Here is an 18383-nt window from a genome sequence, read left to right on the forward strand (position 1 = left end):
GTCACCCAAATTGTTCATATAGAATTAGGAAAATCAAAACACGCATTTCATTGTCATTACTATTTTTAATAAAATAGGTTGTACTTCAAATTTTTTTTATCAAAACCTTGAAGTTCCAACTTTCACTTATTTAAATAAGGAAAATACCCACCCTATAACCAGCCTGGCAAAGAGAGTTCTTTTTGTCAAGCCTGTCAGCCACATCAGAGTTAACTTTCTTTCAGTAAAGACCTGCCTTCATTTTTAATTAAAAAGTTTTCTGTTATATGTCCCAAGAAATATTAAAACCACTGACAAATAGTAATAAAGATAACTTTCTAAGGAAAATTTTAAAAAATATTAAAATAACATAGACCCCAAATAAAGTTTGATTTATTCAAATACATTATAAAGCCAAGATAAAATAATTGACAGAATTTGTAATAATGCAAAGTAATCTATAACTACATCCTCAGTTAATATAAAATAAAAATATAATAAAAGCATAATATTTCTTCAATGGGTTCAAGCATGTATTGAAGTTTGGTGTTCAACTTTAGGGAATAATTAAACAAGAACTGAGATTATTATTTATTTACTTACTTAGTTATTTATTTTGGTACCATGGATTGAACTCAGGGGCACTTGACCACTGAGCCACATCCCCAGCCCTATTTTGAAGTTTTTAAATTTAGAAACAGGGTCTCACTGAGTTTGCTTATCAAGCTTTGCCATTGCTGAGGCTGGTTTTGAACTTACGATCTTCCTGCCTCAGCCTCCTGAGTCGCTGGGATTACAGATGCCTGTAATCCACTGCACCTGACAGAACTGAGGATTTTTAAATCAGAAATAATTCAATTAATTTCAGTAGCTCTCATGATCAAACTTCCCTGTGTACCTAAACAAGGAAAAAGATATACATTGCATAAATCTAATGAGCCCAGCTGCTGGCAATTAATTTTATCTTTTTCAACATGAAGTAGAAATTAGTATAAATATTTTTAAAATATTTAACAAAAGAGTTTTTAATAGTTTTCTTAAATAATGTGTTCCAAATCTGAAAAAAAAAAATCACGTAAAGCTTTTATCTGCATTTATCTAATGTATCTGGAAAAGTTTGATTGTTTTCAAAAAGATTCCAATTACACTTAGAGTAATCACTATCATTAACCTTTGCAATCTTTGGCTCATAAAGATACTTTTCTTTCCAACTAATGTCACAATCTATGGATGGGAATGAAATATAACTGAAAGGAATCACTTTCATTTAAATATGTGCCTAAAAGGGCCTTTCTTAGTTTGATATGTCCTGCCAGTCCTCTCTTTGCTGTGGTTTTAAGGAGATGGTCCCTCAAGAGCCACACACCATTTGAGAATAAATGAATGAGAGAGACAAAATCAATTAGAAACTTTCATAACCACCCCTCCAACCACACACTCACACACTCTACCATATATCTGAATTCAGAAAATCCCCACACTGGGGAAAATGATTTCGCGTCTCAGAAATATGCAAAAACAAAATTAATTCATGGAGACCTTAAGAACTATATGGTTCTTGAATAAAGGCTTTTCCTTTACTTGGTTCCCCTCTCTCACCCCATAAAGATCATTTATAACTATTTGTAAGTGGTTTTCACATTTCTTAAAACATAACAAGGTTCTTACATGGCAGAACAATGCACTGTAAAATTTGGGATGGGTGATGAGCACATCTTTCTTTTGGAAAGAAATAGAATGGCTGTCTTTAAAAACTCAGTGTATCACTAGGAAGATCATTTTAGGAAAGAAAACAAGTGAAAAAAATTGAATATCTGGAAGAAATAGATTTCCTTAAAGTTATATGTGTTTATATTTCTCCTAAGAAATCTTGGGGAACATGGGGGATGCAATATCTTTTAAGTGGTTTGAGATCACTAGTCTAAGTTACTTCAAGGGGCTCCAGTCAATGCAGCCCACTGTGACGAAAAGACCCAATCAGAGAAATTGTAGAGGAGAAAAGTTTATTTGAGGGCTCACGTTTTCAGAGGTCTTAGTCCATAGAAGGCTGGCTCCATTCCTTGGGGCTCGAGGAACATCCTGGCGGAAGAGTGTGGCAGAGGGAAGCAGCTCACATGATGATCCAGAAGCAGAGAGAGAAAGAAGACTCCACTCTCTGGATACAAAATATATACTCCACGGCCATGCTCCCAAAGAACTGCTTCCTCCAGCCACACCCCCTCTGCCTCCAGTTACCACTCAGTCAAATCCCATTAGTGATTAACTCACTGATTAGGTTAAGGCTATAACCCAATCACTTTTCCTGGAAACCTTCTTGCATTGTCTTACATGTAAGCTTTTGGGGACACCTCATCTAAACCATAACACTCAGTAACAGGTGAGCATAGAAGGCATTGGTCAACCCTAGGGATGGAGTGCCCTAGGTTTCTGTCTTCAGGATTGAAAACGTCCCTGTTTTCACTCACTGTGAATGCAGGGGTAGTGCTGTGGTAATATTGTATGTCTCTGGCCCTTCCATTTATGTTTGGGAAGGGCAGCTCTTGCTGAGAATTCCTGAAGAAACCTCCCTCACTTACAGTCTGGACTTCAGCTATGAAAGACAGCAGACCACACAAAATCAAGACCCTCCTGCTGCAATGAACAGTCAGATTAAAATTTTGTGGGGTTTGGTTGGTTGGTTGGTTGGTTGGTTGACTGGCTGGTTGTTTGGTTGGTTGATTGGTTGGTTTTTTCCTTCATTGACTTTATTTTCTTCAAAGGAGTTTTAAAATGGAATAGAGGGCATATTTATTTTAGATCTTTCTATTATCTAGCAGATACGTTTGGGTTATCCTTGTGCTACTATTTAATCGCATTGCAGATTTTGCTTATCTATATTGGACAACAAAATCTGAGAGTGACAAACAGAATAGGAAGCAAATGTTAAACAGTAATTCCAGAGCATCTGTAGAGTTCATTTAATGACCAACATTCTGACTCATTTCCAAACTTTCTGAAAATAAAATGTAGACTGCCTGCAGTGATTCCACAAGGAGTTGGGGTTGTTACTTGGGGGGATGTCTTCATAAAGATGGGAAAAGACTTCCCCACAGACTGAGAGTCTCCTCCCCCACATTCCAGCCACACTCCTGCCACCAGCAATACCTCTGCTGGCTCCTTCACCTGGCTGCAGGTCACCTCATTAAGAGAGGAGGAATGAGTTATCTGATGAGTGAGGAAGAAGGATCTGAGTGGGCTCAGCCTAGTGCCTGCCTCTCTCCCCTGAGGAAGTTCCTCTAGTCTAACCTCTGTCATGGGATAGGCCCCCAGATATGGAACAAGGAGGGGGAATTCAGTTTTGAGATGAAGCTCTTACAAGCTCACTTGGCCCCAGAGCCAAAGCTATGTTTCCCAATTGGTTTTGTTCAAATAGAGGTGGTGTTTTAAACTAAAATTAAAGTGATTGAATAAATGAATAGACGAGTGAATAGACCATCTCTCCACATGAAACTGAGACAAATTCAAAGATACAGGTGAGAATCAACTGTTTAGCAGAGCACCCCCTAATCATCTTCAAGTAAACCAATTCACATAAGTTGAATCTCTTCTTAACATGGCGCCCAGCAAATCCTTTCTCCGCAGGTAGCCTAACCATAAACACTAGTTAATTTTCCATTGGTGACCCCTCGTGTTCTTAAGCCTTAAATTCTTCTTTCCCCACCAAATAGTTAGATGAACTTGATAAACAATTAGGAGATGAGGAGACTCCTTTAGCAAAACTTGTTGGTTTCTCTTAAGGCAGAGTGGGTGTGTCTAGCGAAAAAAGCAGATGACCCAATCCAGAGAGTGTCAGTAATTACTCTCCTGTTCCTTCATGAACCCTAACCACAGCCTACTGTAGAGCTGAGGAAACCAAAGGTCAGAAAAAAATAATAATAATAAGTAACTTGCCGAAGTTTGCATAACTAGTTAGTAGCAGTCTACACTCCAGTAAACTACACTCCAGTAGTTAGTGCCTCTATGCTCCATGCTTGGTCCACTACCCTGAGATGTCCACACTTATAAATGCATCCTATCAAGAATGGAACAGACCTGCTGTGTGTGGTGGCTTACGCCTGTAATCTCAGAGACCAGGGAGGCTAAGCAGGAGGATCGCAAGTTCAAGGCCTGGCTCAGTATCTGATGGAGGCCCTAAGCAACTTAGTGAGACCCTGTCTCAAAATAAAAATGAATAAAAATTTAAAAAATAAAATTAAAATTTAAAAAATGGCTGAGGATGTCACTCAGTAGTTGAGCACCCCTGAGTTCAATCCCCAGAACCAAATAATAATAATAATAATAATAATAATAATAATAATAATAATAATAATAATAATGAAAGAAACCTTACAAGTCTTTCAGTCCAACGTCTGTCTACTGCCTATGTCATCTCGGCTATGGCTTGCCCATCTTAGTGATGGACTGTTTCTAAGGCAACCCCTGTCGTTGCTGAGCAGCCCCACTACTTCACAAACTTGTTTTTACATGGGATATCTTATGGATTAGATCCACTAGCCCTTGTCAATCTTAATCCTAAAGGGTTAGGACCCCAGAGCATAGAACCTTGTAGGTAGCAGTGTCTGTTCATAGATTAAGCAACCCCTGCTTCTCCAACTAATTCTCATAAACCTTGATCTTGAGCACCTTCCTGTCCTCCTAGGATCTTCCTTTGAGCCCAAATATTGTCAAATACCCATCAAGGGCCTAGAAGTGAACATGATAACATTTCAGGGTGGGGCAGGCCTGTGCAGAGTCATGTTAGATTTTTACTGCCCTTCTAATCGGCATTATTTCACCATTTGTTTTTTGTCTATGGTTGGGGGTGGGGAGGGAGTGGACTCTTCCTTTACTTAAGAGCCTTCATGGCTCCCTAGTGCTAAAAAAGGGTTTCCCAAATTGCATTTCCTGAAACAGCAGCATGCCAGAATAAGTAAACAGGTACTTTAATGAAAAACAACAACAATGAGATTCAGCGAGTTTGGAAAGTACTGCTTAACAATCTACATCAGATATTATTCAGTTTACTATGACAAATACAGGAATGAAATAAACAATATTCTGGGCTACAGAAGCTACAGTTTAGACAAGAAAGACTATGAGTGCATAAGGACCTTTCAGAAGACTTGCAATGCAAAACAGCACATCATAGGAGAAGTTCTGATGCCAAAAAATAAGGCTTATTTTCATTATGTCAAGACACCGCAAATAGAGGGTCCTGGTATAATCACTAGCATCTTGGGAAATAGCGTTTGAGTCACCAGTTTAGAAAACATGCTAACAATAGTGAACACAAATTACTCTGCTTTCAACAAATATACTTCCTGACGCCACCACTGTCCTGTGTGGAAATGTTCTAATGTACAAAGAAACTGAAGTTCAGTCAAAAAAAAAAGTTAAAATGTAAGGGCCGGGCATGGCAAATTCAACCCATAAGACTTGGGAGGACACCATGGGGTGAGCTGGGAGGGTAGGGAAAGCACCAGGAAGAAGGTCATCAGGAAGAAAATAGACATGCAGGTGCTTAGAGGACAGACCCACCAGAGGGCAGAGGCCAATGGGGACCAAGCAAAGGAGTAGCTGATCCAACGCAGCTCCCAGGCCAGACATCAACAGCCCAGGTGGTCGGATATGCCAATGGCGCAAGAGACCGCCAGGGTTAGAGTTGTCTCTTGCCCCACTGGCCTAAGACAACCAGGAAAGTAGGAGCACCAGATCAGGAATTTAACCCTAAGGTCAGAATGAGGAAAAAGCAGAGTTGACTGTGCTCTGGGAAATCACACACACAGTCCAAAAGGTGCCAGTAGGCTCCTGACAGCCTCGGAACTTTTCCCAGGATTCTGTGACCTAATGGATCAAAGATGCCCCACCCCTTTGCTCTCTGGTCGAGGGCCCTACTGACCAGTTCTGAAGCCAGCTGGCTCTCGCTCACCATCCAACTTCACGCCTCCATTTCAGTCTTTTTCATTGAACTTGGCACTTCCAGGCAAGTGGCACCAAAGTGGCAAACAAAGCAGCAGCCGGTGCCTGCACAGAAATTCCTCCAGGCCCTCCACCCTAACTGCACTGCTTCTGCTCATCATTCCTTCAATTTCTTCACCACCTCAGGCCCCAGGTCACACTAGTCCTCTGAGATTGGATGCTTCAGTTGGAGGCAGGAGCCCCCAACTTGAACCACTGCCTGCCCTCCCTGTGATTGTTAGCTAGCTCATCATCCGGAAATGCCTGCCTGGGTGTCCCAGCACCCCAGGTCCCAAGGTTCCAGTGCCCCAGTACCCAGGATCCCAATGTCCAGTGCTCTAGCACCCAGCTTTTGATCCCTCCTACTCTGTGTCCTCAGTCAGGGTTAGAATTTCTAGGACCACACATACTGACACGGGTGCAGGCCCTATGTGACCCAGCTGCATGGACTAAGGCAGGACCAGCAGGTGATTCAAGCCACGAAGGCCTGGGCCCTGCATAAAATAAGCTACAACACATAGGAAAGAAAGGAAACTCTAGGTTCAGTAGAGAGGCCGAGTTTGGAGAAAAGCCCATGTGGAAAGAGAGTTGTTATTTATGGGAGGCTATTATTTGGTGGTGGGAAAAGAATGGCAAATATGTAACACAATATTTCTGTAACTATAAATAGCACGTGAATACCTTTCATAATGAAAACCTTATGGAATCTGCTGCACTGGGTGGCTTTAACGTAGCAAAGGGCAAGGGACGGGGATAACATGTATTTAAGCCACACTAAGTGCTAAGCACCTTCCACACGTTTGGGGCCTTCCTCTCACTTTTCTTCTGCTGAAGGTTTCTTGCTTTAGATTAAGAAAATGAGGCAGAGAAAAATTAAGGAACTTGGCCTATGGTGAATCACAGTTTGGAAGTAGATCTGTCAGGCTCCAAAGTCCACCCACTTTCTGGAATCAAGCAAGAGCCTGCCTAGAAACAGGGGTAGGATTGTATGACCTTTCTAGAATGTTCACTATTGCCACTTTGCAGGTGCCTTAAGTCTTTCATAATAATAAGGATCCATTGGGTTCATGGCGATAGATGAATAATTCATCGGAGAAGATTTAGGATAGTGATATCAACACTGAAAGTGTAATTGGGAAAGGCCAGGCTCTTCTACCACCTTGCTGTGTGACCTTGGATAAGGCTCTTCCTTCTCTGGGCTCTATAGTTTTCACATCTGGAAGATACAGAGTTGGGTTAGATGCTCAGGAGGCCTCAGTCCACCTCTGGCAGTCCTGTCTCTCAGATACCGTGGTTAACTTTGGTGATCGGAAGAGGATGTCTCCCAAGAAAGGCCACTTGGGCAGCTTCCTCCAGCCTGGCTCAGCCCCTCTGTCCTCCTTCCCCAAGAGTTCACAGGTGTGTCCCTCTGAAGCCCAGCCTGCACTGACCTGTACCTCCCGTGTCAGGGCCAGCTCCAGCAGGTGACCAAAGTGCTGGCCCAGTGTGCTCAGGGTCTCACTCACACAGGCCTTCATCGACTTCAGGACGTGCTCATTCTCAACCTGGAGGCACCTGGGAAGAAGAAACCAGGGCAGGGGGTGGGACACCGGAGGGCACATGTGGTTGGTCCAGAACCACGGTACGGACCAAATCAGGCCTGGCACGGGGAAAGAATGGAGAGAGGGAAGACAGCAGCTCCAAGAGAGTCAGACACAGAATAAGCCCCACCTGGCTCATCCTCAGGCCCCTTAGTAGGCAGAGAAGTGCTGGCCCGGAGACCAAAAGTCTCTGTCACCAGGAAGAAAGGTCATCAGAAAGAGGCAGATCCACACCTCTGAGCTTCTCCCTTGGACAGTCTGCTATCACTGCAGCTAGAGTCTGTGCTCTCAGCGATGTCAGGGACAGGAGATGGAGGTGACGATGTTGAGAGGAGGGCTAATGGAGTGCCCTGTATCACCAGTGCTCACTCCAGAGACGTAAGACAATGCCTGTGGCCTTTTAAGAAGTGGCTGCCTACAATGTGCAGAAAGAAGTCTGGAGGATTTTCTTCCCAGAAAAGAAGAATGAGAGATCAGACTCAAATTTACCCTTGTTATCTGAGCAGGTTCCACCTAGGAAAACCAGAGATCCCATAATCCCCCAGGAGTGCCAAAGTGAAGGTTCATCCTGCAAGATCTGGGGCCAGGAAGGGTGAGGGAGAATATCAACACACACCTGGGAGTGTGTACAGGGAGGGTGAGTGTCTGTGTGCCTCTGAGTACAAGTATGTATTAAGTTTATATGTGTGAACTATGAAGAAGAGGGTGTGAGTGTATTCCTGTGATTGGGTGGGTGTGTGTTTATATATCCGTGCATGGGCAAGTGAGTGTCTGTGAACATCAATGTCCATGTGTTCATGTGTGGAAGGGTGAGGGTCGGCTTTCATCTTGCTTTGCCTCTCTCCTGACTTTGGAGACTAAAGGTCCACATTTACCTCTCTGTGACTGCTGAGAGCTCTGAGCACTTCTCCATTAGCAGCTTTTCAACCTGTAGAAAAATAGTTCAGTGTTATTCAATTCAACAAGCAGTGCCTGAGGACCAAGTGCTGTGCTGGGCACTCTGGGGCAGCCAGGTGGAGAACCAAGTAATCCAGCTTGCTATATTCACTATAACACTGCGAGTGGCAAAAGGGATTGCAGTCAGCTGCTTTGGAAGCACGAGAAAATAAAACTGAGCAATTGTTTATACTGAGGAATCCAGGAAGCTCCAGGGAGGAAGGGGCATTGAAGCTGGGCTTGGAGTAGAACGTGGCTAAGAACAAAGTGAAGGAGGTAAAGGATAAAGCTCTAGTATGAAAAATGAATGAGAAAGAGGGAAAATGTGATCCTGGCCTTTTTCAGCATTCCACCTTGGGCTTCCAGAAGAAGATTCAAATGCTCCGTGGAATCAGAAAAACTTAGGTTGACTCTTGTTGACATCATTCACTGCTTAACTTTAGGCAGGCTACTTAGCCTCTTGGAGATTCTGTTTCATCGACTGTAAAATGTAAACGACACTAATATTTCTAATTGATTGCTTTAAACATTTTACTATAATGCATTTATTCCTGACAATAAGTCTGAAATAAATGTTATTATTATGTCCACTAAGATGAAGGAGGAAGTGGAGCACAGAGAAGCTAAGTAACTTGCCAAGGTGATGGAGCAGAGCTGACATTTGAACCCAGACAGTCTGGCATTCAAGTTGGCATAATTAACCACTGTGTAGCTCCTCATAGGGACAGTGCCAAACCCAAAGGTTGTGCAGATTAAATGACATCAGTGTCAAAAACATCCAGTGTGATGCCTGCACATAGTAATACTCCATAAAGGTCCTTGCTGTCTTTCTTCTATGATTTGTTAGAAAAGGAAGAAGGCCTCTGGCCAGGAATTGTTCAGACTTAACAAATTCAAGTCCACTCTTCTGGGAAGCATACCTCCTCCTAGCACCCATCCAGCCCCACCCCAGAGCAGCTGACCTGGCCCATTTCCTGGGAGGAGTTCCTGCTGACCGCGCTGTACTCGCTGACCATGGAGCGGGCGTGGCACGTCAGGCGCACGCTCATGCTGTGTACGCGCGCCCAGCGGTCCTGGGCCAGCTTCTGCCCAATCCTGCGCAGCTCGGTGCTGATGACCCAGCCCTGCTTGAGCAGCAGCTGCAGAGGGTCTCCGGGGCTGGGACCGCCTGCCAGAATGAGGTCACCTTGGGCATCCTCCTCCAGGCTGATGGGCTTGGCCTGCAGGACACACATGCACTCACACTCGGTCATGAGCTTCAGGTCCTCCATCCAGCGCTGGACCGAGTCCACCTGCATCAGGTGCAGCCTGCAATCAGAGAACAGCACCAGAATGACTATCAACATGCCACTGTTCCCAAAGGGTTTGATGCCAGGCTCTAACTTGGTTACTAAGCATCAAGTCAGCACTGTTTCTCCCATTCACAAGTTAATCCTCTCAACTATCTCTCATTATCTCCAGCTAACAGATAATAAGACTGAGATACAAAGTTTTGAAAGCCAGTGACCAGACTAATAAACCACAGCCAATAGAGTCTGACAGTAGCAGATGAACTTTACAAAAAAGGGGAAATGGATCTCAAATAATAGTTTTATTAATCTCAAATAATAGATTAAGTGAGCTATGATACAGCTGCGTGGTTATATAGTGTGCACTTACTTAAAATACTCCTCTCCAGGAAGTTTATTGCAAAGAAAAATGTGGAATAATACAGAAAATATAAGTGCAAATAGAAAGTGATGACAACAATATTAAAATCCTTATCTAGAAAAAGCATTACAGGAAAGACTTAAAATGCCAAAGGAGCTTTATGGGTAATGAAACTAAAGCATTTCTTCTTTTTTCTCAACTCTTTTCTAATTTCCAGTTTTTCTGCAGTGAACAGGTATACCACTTGTGATGAAACAAGATTAATATACTTAATATAATAACATGACAACATAGATTAGATAGATTCGATGCTGAGATCTCAAATAAAATTCACTCTAGAATTCACATTGTCAAGTAAGTCAGTAATATCAGGTAACTGAGGAAGCACTAGGCACGTGTCGAGTGCCTTATGTATAATATCACGTGAGTGTCAGCCACTGTGGAAAAAAAAGAGATGAAGACACTGAGGAGCTTTTGATCTCTCTAAAGAAGCAAGAAAAATGAACAAGAAGTGAAAAGACAGGAACAGATTTTAGCATCATTTCACAACCAAACAAGACACGCACAGTGAATCCCTAAGGCTGCACTCGGGGTCCCTTGTCTTTGATTAGTCTGTCTGTGGCTCATCTACCTCAAGCCATCCTCCACCTGCCCCTGTTCATTCACTCATTCCACAAACATGAATTTGGTGTCTACCATGTGCCATTTCTAAGACCCAGGCTGTAGCAGAAAACAGAATCACGTCCCTCATGAGAGTTACAGGCCCTTGACAGGAAAGTCGATTTTCAAAATACATGAGCAATGTCGTTCATCTGTTGGAAGCAGTAAGCACTAGGAAGGAAAACAAGAAAGAAGGCCAGAGAGTGCTGAGGGTGGAGGGGTACTGGGCACTGCAATTAAAAATGAAGCAGATCAGAGGAGGCACATTGAGAAAGGGACATTGGGGTAAAGACTTGAAGGATGCGAGAGAGGGAGCCATGTGGATATCTGGGGGTAAATTGTTCCAGGGAGAGAGAACAGCAAGTGCAAATGCTCTGGGGCAGAAGGATCCTCAGGTTGTGTGAGGAATAGCAAGAAGGCCAGAGCGGCCGAGAAGCATCCTCAGGGATGGGAGATGAGGTGAGAGCAGTGGGGTGGGAGACCATGGGGCTGTGTAGGACAAGGTGAGGACATGGCTCTTGTTTCGAGTTCAGTACAGTGAAACACAAGACATCGATGAAGCCAGATACCAAATAGGACTGAAATGACAAAGCCATGCTCCCATTACCAAGGTCAAAATCATCTCCATGTTTGCACTTATTTGATGAGAAGGAGCAGGATTTCCTGAAAAGATGCAGCTGTCGGACTACAAGGGCTTTTAAATGGGATTTTTGACCATAGGCTTTTCATGTTTGACTATAGAAATTGTTATTTATGGATTCTTATGGGAAATTGCCTTTCAAACTGTTGAAAACAAAAACTGACCAATGACCTTCCTCGCTCCCCTTCACAAAAATAGCTATCTTATTTTGTAAAGAATTTGAACATTGACATGTAGGTACATGTAGGTGGGGGATCACCAGAAATCTGATATCACACCACTCTGCTTCCTATTCTATCTTATAAACCCATTTAACTTTACATGAGTGGGATCGTATCCCATACACTCTGTGATTGTCACCATTACTCATTTTCTACTCATTATCACACCCTTATCCTTGTCTGCCCCGCCCCCACCTCAGCCAACTCAAGGTAACCTACTATGTATCAGTCCATCATTTTCTTCACCTACACACATTCCTACACAGATTTATAGCTAAGGATATAGACATTTATAGGGTTTCCTGAACCATTGCTCATTTCATAAATATGACCATAACATATACACATCTTGCAGCATTTTAATTTTCTTACTTGGCCAGGAAATCCATCCAAGTCACCCAGTAGAATCCTAAAATATTCTTTTCAATGACTGAAAATTATTCTATGTTGTATAGATACCATGATTTATTAAACTATTTTCCATTATTGAAGGCTCACTTTGTATCCAGTTCTTGACTATTAAACACAACACAACAGTAAACACCCTCATACATGTGTCCCTACACATCAGTACCTTCCTTAATTCTATGGTTTACATTCCTGGGAGGAGAACTGTATTCAACAGATTTGCCATATTAGCTCCCAAAGCAAACATGCTTCATATTCCCCCAACAAAGTATTAGGATTCTACGTAGCTGTTGGAATATGTTCCTCTCCTGCTTAAATCCTCGCATGGCCCCCAGAGCACTGCCCCTGGTAAGTGAAGACTCCTGAGGGTAGGATAGGAGGGGGTCTCTGGTCTGCCTCTGCCTCCCTTTCCACACCTCTCCCTTTCCTATCTCCCCCAACTCTGGGCTCCCCTGCCCTGAGTACCCTCAACACTCAGGGCACATGCAACCTCCCTGTTTCCCAAATATACCACTCCCTTTTCCCATCCCCTGCCTCCTGGAATGTACCATTCTCTCACCTTTCCTTCTTTCCTACATGACAAGCTCCTACTCACCCCGTAAGACCGACCTCCAGCGTTGCCTTCTGAAAAGAACCTCAGCCAGAGCTCGTCAGCCCCCAACTCCAGGGCCCCTGCCTCTTCCCCTGGAGCACTAATAACATTCGACTTTAATTGGTATTTGTCTGAATTCTCCACATTCTGCGAAGGACAGTCCCTTGTATCTGGCGAATTGTGGTGCCCGACATGTTCTCAGTTAATGAAAGTTCGTGCCACAGTGGTGAGTGAGATATCGATGGCTACACCTCTCTACCTATGTGGAAGATTTTATATGCCTCCACCCTTCAGGCTACCTGAGAGTGCCCCAAGATAGACACAATGGCAAAAGGGATTCAGAAGATGTCATAACACGATCATCCTGTTCTAGAGCTAGGGAGCCGGGAGACAAACTGACTTAGGGGGTTTTAGGAGGCAACAGATGAACCAGTCACTCACTCAGTGACTCATTCCCTCCATACGCACTTTGCAGTAGACGTCTGTTGCTTTGTATTTTAGCATTCCTTCCTCCTGCTTCTACAAAAACAGAGATGACTTACATTAGTGACCTCTTGGGCTCACCTGCATGTTTGCTCTCCTCTTTGGGAAAGGTTTCCCCTCCTGAGCATAGGGGTGCTCCCCAGGGACCAAGACTGGGCTGGGTGAAAATATTCCTGGCCATAGCTGATGGCTGATCCAGGGGTAAGCATCTGAACCAAGCTGCACTAATCCAATTCCCTTCCCAAACCGAAACTTAAAAAATCAAGAGTCAGAGACCAGAATTGTTGGCTCATGTTAATAAAGGTAACTACAGTTGTTCCAGGAAAAACTCCAGGATCCTTTGTGGGTTGGGGAGACAAGTCCAAGAGTTAATCGCTGTTGTTGTAAGCAATTAAACACAAGTACACAAATAGCTAAACAGAGCTGTGTTCGTGCTATCCCTCAGAGTAAAGGTCTTCTGAGAATTTGAAGGAGAAAGCTGTCCCTTCCAGTTGGGGATCATGGGAAGGTTCTTGGAAGGACTAGCTCTGGTGTAGGGTATTATTTGTATGCGTCAAGTCAGTGGGAGTGGAGTCCACGATCAGGTAGTCAAAGGGACAATGAGTAAATCCCTTGGACTAGAGTTGTACCTTCCAGAAAAGACAAAAAGGTAAGCCAGAGCCCTGATCTAAGCCTTGAAAACCAAGGTAGAGATTGGGTATTTATGCTGAAAACCCTGAAAATGTGTTGCTAAGTGACAGACCAGCACAACAGGGGTGGAGACTGGTAGAGTTATAAGATGGCTAAATCACCAGCACCTAGGATCAGCATTTCCCACAAAAGATCCCCATGAGCTGGGGCAAGCTGTCAATATACTTCCCTGAGGAAGACCCCTGGGATCTTCTGAGTGGAAGCACTCACACCTCCTGACTTCTGGCCTACAGGGATGTGTCAGTCAGCTTTCCGTGGCTATGACAAAACACCTGAGATCATCAATTTATGAAAAGGAAAGATTTATTTTGGCTCACATTCTCAGAGATTTCAGTGCATGGTTGGTTGCCCCTGGTGTTTTGGGGTCTGTAGTAAGACAGTAGATCATGTCAGAAGTGTGCAGTAGAGGAAGTGTGTTCACCTCCTGGCAACCAGGAAGCAAAAAGAGAGAGAGAAGGGGCTGGGGTACCAATATCCCTTCCAAGGGCTTGTCCCTAGTGATCTTATTTCCTTCCATAAGGCCCCACTCCCAACAGCACCATCCACTGAGGATCAACCCTATAACACATGAGCCTTTGGGAGGACATTTAAGATCTAAACCATAATAAGGGGTAAGGACCACTTGAACCCTACAGCTATGGAAGAAGGGCCTGCAAAAGGAGTGAGAGCCACTGACTACCTCATGCCGGGGCCCATTCCGGAAGGTCTGCTTAGATTCAACCCTCACATTTGTCAAACCCTTCACCACCAAAGCTCACGGAGGCATGCTCAATTCCTGTTCTTTAAGAACTAAAAAGAAAAGTGAGACTTCAGGAGCTGTGTTATTAAAATCTTCATAGACTCACCGATCTCCTAGCAGGAGGACTGGAAGGACAAAGCTATTGATTTCTCCAGGATCTGCGTGTTTGTGCCTGCAACTGTCTGTGTTTGTGGATATAAATTCATCTTGTTGTCTGTCTATATTTTCTGGATGCCTGTATCTGTGTGTCTGGTGTGGGTTTGTCTCCCTATCTGTGCAAGCGTTCAAATGAGTTTGTGCGTGTTCACGGGCCTTACGTCATACAAACTTGATGATTAAAAATGGAGTGGGATGGGGCTTCAGCGAGGGCTGCATTGAGTGACTCACTTCTGAAGAAAAGACTATATAGGAAGGGAGGGAAAAAGTAACGGTTCAGTGGAGGAACCTGGCAGTCGCCACCTTAACCCACCAACAGTAAGTCACGTCGACAGCCTGTTCCACAGGTGTGATCTGACAAGAAGGGCACTTCACCCGGAGTCATTCCTCCCCAAGACACAGAAACCTCAACTTCATGATGAATTCACATCAGACAAACCCCAACTGAGGGATGTTCTACAAAATAACTTAACTCGTACTCCTCAGAACTGTCAAAGTCATCAAAACAAGGGAAAAGGGAGAGACCGTCAGAGATCAGAGCCCACTAAGGGGATGGGCTGACTAAAGGTGACATGATATCCTGGGAGGAACTGAAAAGGGGTATTTGTGGGAAAACTAGTGAACTCTGAATAACGTCTGAAGTTTCGTGAACCAGCATGGACCAGGGCTGGTTCCTGAGCTGTGACAAATACAAGGATAAGATCTTAACCAGCAGGGAAACAGGGTGGAGGGCCAGGCACACCCACTACTGCCATCGTCACTTTCAATACATCTACAACTCTTCTACAATGTGAAAGTTTATTTTTTTTTAAAAAGGGGTATGGGGTGGGAGGGGTCCAGATGACGTTGGTTTGTTTTTTTCCCCCCAGGAAGTATTTCACTTCCTTGCTCTTCCCCAGCCAAAAGGATAAGCCGAGACTGTCCGCTGTCCCTCTGGCCTTGTGTAGTGAGTCCCCCAGGAGGAGCCCTGACCTCCACTAGATGAGCAGGTGGGACCTGGCTAAAGAGCCAGGAGTGGGGGCTTCCTCAAGGAACCTGGGTGGAGAAGGAAAGGGGGGTCCCTTGTTGGCCTATGATGGAAGTCATTCTTTCATGGGAAAGGAACGTGGCAATTAGCGCTGGCTTTGCCATCCATCCAGGGCCCCATTATCTGCCCTTGAACTCAGCAACGGCTGAATCCCAGGCCAACCATGTGGGTCTGCACCTTCTGCACTTGGAACCCTCTGACTGGTTCATAGTACCCTCTCCCTCTTTAGTCACCTGAACAGACAAGGCCAACACTTCCTAGGGTTCCTGCTCTTTTTTTTCTTTTCTGAAATTCTTATTGAAATTTAACATTTGGACCTAAAAGCAAACAAATCACACCGCCAAGGTGAAGTTTGGTAAGTTTTCATAAGTTCAGCACCTCCATGCATCCCAGATAAAGGAACAGAATTATTACGAGTCCTGCAGAAGTCTCCCTTTTGCCCTCTCAGTAACTCCCTAAGAAGGATAGCCAGAATCCTGATTTTTAACAACATAAATTAGTCTCTTCACCTCTTTGAGTCTCAATTTATCATCTGCAAAACAGAGATCATAAGCCTTCTACACAGGATAAGCCAACAGGATAAGCGGAGAGTGTCAGCTATCTCTCTGGCCTTGTATAGTGAGTTCCTCAGGGTTAATGGGAGCATCAAATTCAATAGTGACTGTGAGGGATCTGGTACACAGCACTACATACAGGAAAAACTCAAAAAGGTTAGTTCTTTGCCGTTCTTCCTTATAAATCACACTTTAACACTCAAAATAACAATTATAAATATGATAGTGGCTAGAATTTATTGAATAGATTCCATGTTGAGCACCATGCCAAGTGCTTAACATGAAATTCAATAGTTAATGTTTCATTACTCCCCAGAACAAGCACCTGAGGTAGGTATTATTAGAGTTCCTATTTTACAGATGAGAAAACTGAGATGCAGAGAAGTAGAATCACCCTGGTAAGAAGTACAGCACTGACCCTAAAGCCTTGATCTTTCTGACTCCAGAGCCTGCCCTTAACCTGTATTCTGCAATGTTTCTCACACTGCCACCATAACAGAGGAGGGGAGCAAAGGTCAGGGCGAGCAGCCTGACACGGGAAGACGAGGAGGACCATTTTCCCAAGCGAGAACTTCAAGGGCTGCTGTGAGCAACAGAGAGGTGAATCCACATCAGAGAATCCCAGAGCCATGGACTCTGCCTAAGCTCTGGGAAGGAGGGAGGGTGCTCCGGGGGACTTCTCTCAAGCCAAACTCCAGGCTTCCCAGTGGCAGGAGCTGCCTTTCAGGGTAACAGTCTCAGAAATGAGAAGGGACAAGGCACCAATGAGGAAAGCAGAATTTGGCTTTCTTTAAGAATGCGCTTAAAATATCTTTTATTTTTAGAGATTGTTTATAAAGATTCCTCTCCTTCTCCCCAAGCAGCAACTAAATATTTTGAGAAGAAAAAGAGCAGATGAGTGAACTCAGGGTTCCTGCCTCCCCAACCCCACTCAGGGGCCGGCCAGTCCTCAGGCTCCGTCCAGCAGGCACATCTCACTTGGGTCTAGGGCTAACTCTGACCAGGGAGGCAAGGACACTGGGAGTTCTGGCCTATCAGCAGATGTAGGGCAAAATGGTTGGCTTCTCGAGATACCCCAACCCAGCCTGACTTCTTCCAGTTTGCTTTGCACCCCAGCTGCCCAAGTTACAGCTGTGTCACTGGGTGGATAATATAGTCATGTTTCACTTAAATAATGTAAGAAGAACTGGATGAAAAACAGTTCGGCAGGCATAGGGAAAGCCTCTATTAATAAACATTTGTTAAATCTTTACCGTGTCCCAAGGGCCACGCACTTATCATGCATCATTTTATTCTCATTGTGTCCTGATTAGATGACCACTTATAATCTCTCCATTTTATAGTTGAAAATACAGAGCTATAGAAGCGTGGCTTAAAGGAGCCAGAACTCCATGTACCAGTCTGACTCCAGAGACTGTGGTGTCTCCTGATCCCAGGTACCATTTTCCGCCTGTGTCTCTCCTGCACTAGAGTTGACACTGAAAAAGAGGCCGTGGTCCAATTTATCTCAGGATCGTCCACACTCAGCACAAGGTCTGACAGGTAGTAGGCATCATAAAACGGAATCAAGTAAGTTAGAGGCTGCCTGGGAGATTGGATAGGCCTCATCAACTCAGCTCAAAATATGTTCTGAATTTGCAGGATCAAGTTAAAATGAGTTCCCTGCTCTATGGTTAAAAAAAATTAAGAGTTGGATAAGTAACTAGGTAGCCATCCTCATAAAGACTTTTATTTTAAATAGAAATGTTTAAAGCAGATATCAATAGAACCAGAGAAGCCTTTTGTTTAAGACATTTGATAAATGTTCCTGCTCTGGTTACGTAGAGCTTGGAACCTTAGTGAGCACTGTCCCAATTCTCTGAGTCTGACCTAAACTTACGGGCAAGTGATACCCCAGGGAGGTGTGGGTATGTGCACTTGAGTCCTTGAGAAGTGTCGCCTCAGGGAGAGCGGAGCTCCCAGGGGAAGTGCCCCCTGTCCACATGACATCGGTAACAAACATAAAATACTCTGAGCCAGTTCAACAAGGTTTGAAACAGGAAGCAGTACCTTCCAGGCGATCCCTAGCCAACCTGATTCAACGAAACTCTGT

The 18383-nt window shown here is 44.1% G+C and overlaps 1 protein-coding gene across 3 annotated transcripts in view; it reads right to left on the bottom strand.

Annotated features, from left to right (window-relative positions):
* The window catches only part of Insc (INSC spindle orientation adaptor protein), a 120711-nt gene that overhangs the window by 51941 nt on the left and 50387 nt on the right, over positions 1 to 18383 (bottom strand). For all 3 annotated transcript variants that reach the window (XM_078046433.1, XM_005326771.4, XM_040284708.2), the window contains exons 3-5: positions 9434 to 9779; positions 8411 to 8463; positions 7386 to 7509 (exon numbers count right to left, since the gene is read on the bottom strand). In XM_078046433.1, coding sequence (XP_077902559.1) covers positions 7386 to 7509; positions 8411 to 8463; positions 9434 to 9779 — 523 coding nt within the window. The remainder of the gene's footprint in view (positions 1 to 7385; positions 7510 to 8410; positions 8464 to 9433; positions 9780 to 18383) is intronic.

Source organism: Ictidomys tridecemlineatus, chromosome 4 (genome assembly GCF_052094955.1).
Source record: "Ictidomys tridecemlineatus isolate mIctTri1 chromosome 4, mIctTri1.hap1, whole genome shotgun sequence".
Classification (NCBI taxonomy): domain Eukaryota; kingdom Metazoa; phylum Chordata; class Mammalia; order Rodentia; family Sciuridae; genus Ictidomys; species Ictidomys tridecemlineatus.